General features: G+C 38.1%; 1 protein-coding gene across 1 annotated transcript; it reads right to left on the reverse strand.

The window, feature by feature from the left end:
• Positions 1-952: 952 nt before the first annotated feature.
• LOC129221041 (uncharacterized) lies at positions 953-2,275 on the reverse strand. Its single transcript, XM_054855477.1, has one exon. It carries the CDS (start codon positions 2,273-2,275, stop codon positions 953-955), a length of 1,323 nt encoding a protein of 440 aa, XP_054711452.1.
• Positions 2,276-2,494: the final 219 nt, after the last annotated feature.

Raw genomic sequence — 2,494 nt, forward strand, 5'->3', positions numbered from 1 at the left:
ACAGGATGAAATTTGATTATCTGCAAGTGGCAAAACACTAATTTTTGATATTGGTCTCTTAAAAATGCCTTTGGCCGTACGTATTTCGGCAACTCTTGCGTTTCCGTCTGGACCTGGAATTACCTTAACAATACGACCCATTGACCAATTACATGGGAAGTTGAATGTCCTTTAATAAGACTAACATGCCTGGAATAAAAGTTTGCCTTTTAAACAGCCATTTAGATCGCTGTTGTAAATGGCTCAAATAGCTATTTTGCCAATATTTCCAAATAGTTTGGACCTTTTTTTTGCGTTTTCTGCCACCTACTCTTATTAATCCTTCCGATAGGTCTATAAAAGGATTGAGAAATTTCAACTTGCTTGTAGGCATAACTGAAGTTCCATTTTCCAGTGCCGATATCTCAGGTGAAAAATACCTTACCTGTAAATTTCTTAAGAGATGGTTTTCGGCATTTACACATTCTTCATGCGTGAGCGGACCTGTTTGTTTTACAGGAGACTTGCAGTTTCTACTAAACCTAAAAATAAATGCTAGAATCCTAATTAATTTTTGAAAGTTGTTAGTGATATCTAATAATCTGTCAAAGAAGTTAGAGTCACTACTAGAAGTTAATGTCACTTGGGAAACAGGTTTAAGCTCCTCGGTGTAGAGTTGATTTGACAAATCACTGGAATTTTTCAGAGTCTGCGGATCAGTTAAGTTCAGCTTGACAAGATTCGGACCATTCCACCACAGTTCACAAGTAGCAAGATATTTGACATCCATCCCACGTGAAATCTTGTCGGCTGGATTATCCTCCGATAAAACGTGTGACCATTGAAAGTTCTTCGTCAATTGCTGGATTTGCGATACCCTGTTGCTTACAAATGTTTTGAGTAGAGTCGAAGAGGTATTAATCCATGCTAGCGCAATAGTAGAGTCTGAATACAGTTCCACAGAGTCTATAAGTCATTTAATAGCGGCTAAGACTTTTTGCGTAAGTTTGGATAGAAGCAAACATGCAGAAAGCTCGAGACGAGGTATACTCATGAATTTGGTCGGGGAAACTCGTGATTTACTGCACAGAAGTTGCTTCTTTATTTCGTTGGTTTGGGAAACAGTTTTCACATATATAACTGCACCATAAGCCTTTGAAGATGCATCTGAAAAACCTTGAAGTATAACAGACTTGGTGTCGGATTTTAAAATACATCTAGGCACTTGGATAGAATGTAACTCAGGGAATGTTTTGACGAAGTTGTACCATTGCTCCGCAATTTCTGGAGGGAGCGTTTCATTCCAGCCTAATTTAAGTAGCCATAATTGTTGCATAAATATTTTTGCCTTGGAGATGACAGGGCCTAAAAGTCCAGGTGGATCGTAGATGCGTGCGATTTCCGAAAGTACATCTCGTTTGGTGAAATTGCGATTTGGATTGTTGCTAACCTTGTACATAAATGAATCACTTGAGCTATTCCAAAGCATTCCTAGCGTTTTAACTACAATTTCTTCAGAATTTCTGTCCAGAGGAAATTCCTGAAGTTCGGTCGTAGAACCTTCGTTGCTGCACCACTTGTGTAAATTCATGCCGCCTTTTTGGAGAAGTTGCGTCAATTCCAACTGAAGATTCAAAAACTCCTTCAAGTTGGAACTACCAGAAAGGCAGTCATCCATGTAGAAATCTTGAAGAACGGCTCTGGACGCCAAAGGAAAGTCCTTTCCCTCGTCCAATGCAAGTTGCTGTAAAACTTTCGTTGCTAAGTACGGAGTAGATGCAGTCCCATACGTGACAGTTTGTAACTGGTAAATCTTAGTTGATGCAAATTCACTCTCTTTCCATAATATTTTTTGTAGCTTAGTTTGAGAAGAATCTACTTCAATCATCCTGAACATTTGTTTAATATCAGTGGTAAATGCGTAAATATACTTTCTAAATCTAATTAGAATTGAAAATAGATATTCCTGAATTACCCCTCCTTTACACAATAAATCATTCAAAGAATGTCCGCTGGTTGTTTTCGCACTTGCGTTGAAAACTACGAGCAATTTAGTAGTTTTGCTATCTGGTCGAAAAATACCGTGATGAGGGAGATAGTACCTGACATCTGTTCCCTTATCTTCTTTTATTTCTTTCATGTGATTCAAAGTTTTGTATTCGTTACGAAATTCTGTATACCGCGCTTTCATAGCCGGATCCCGTTCTAATCGTTTCCATAGTTGATCTAACCTTCTAGATGCCGTTTGTTTAGAATTTCCTAGCATGATTTCAGAACAATCTGGTTTGAATGGCATTTGAACTACGTATCTACTATCAGAATTCCTGAAATGCGGTTTTGTGAAGTGTTTATTGCAGTAGTTTAATTCATCATCACTACAGGGCGTGTGATTTTCGACTTCTTCGATTTCCCAGAACTAAGAGTAATATTGAGAGTTTCCAAATTTTTTGACAAAAAGCAGTGTTTTGCGGAATGATCAGAGCTGCTGTCTGAAATGCTACCCGAAACAAGATAA

Source organism: Uloborus diversus, chromosome 4 (assembly GCF_026930045.1).
Source record: "Uloborus diversus isolate 005 chromosome 4, Udiv.v.3.1, whole genome shotgun sequence".
Lineage (NCBI taxonomy): Eukaryota > Metazoa > Arthropoda > Arachnida > Araneae > Uloboridae > Uloborus > Uloborus diversus.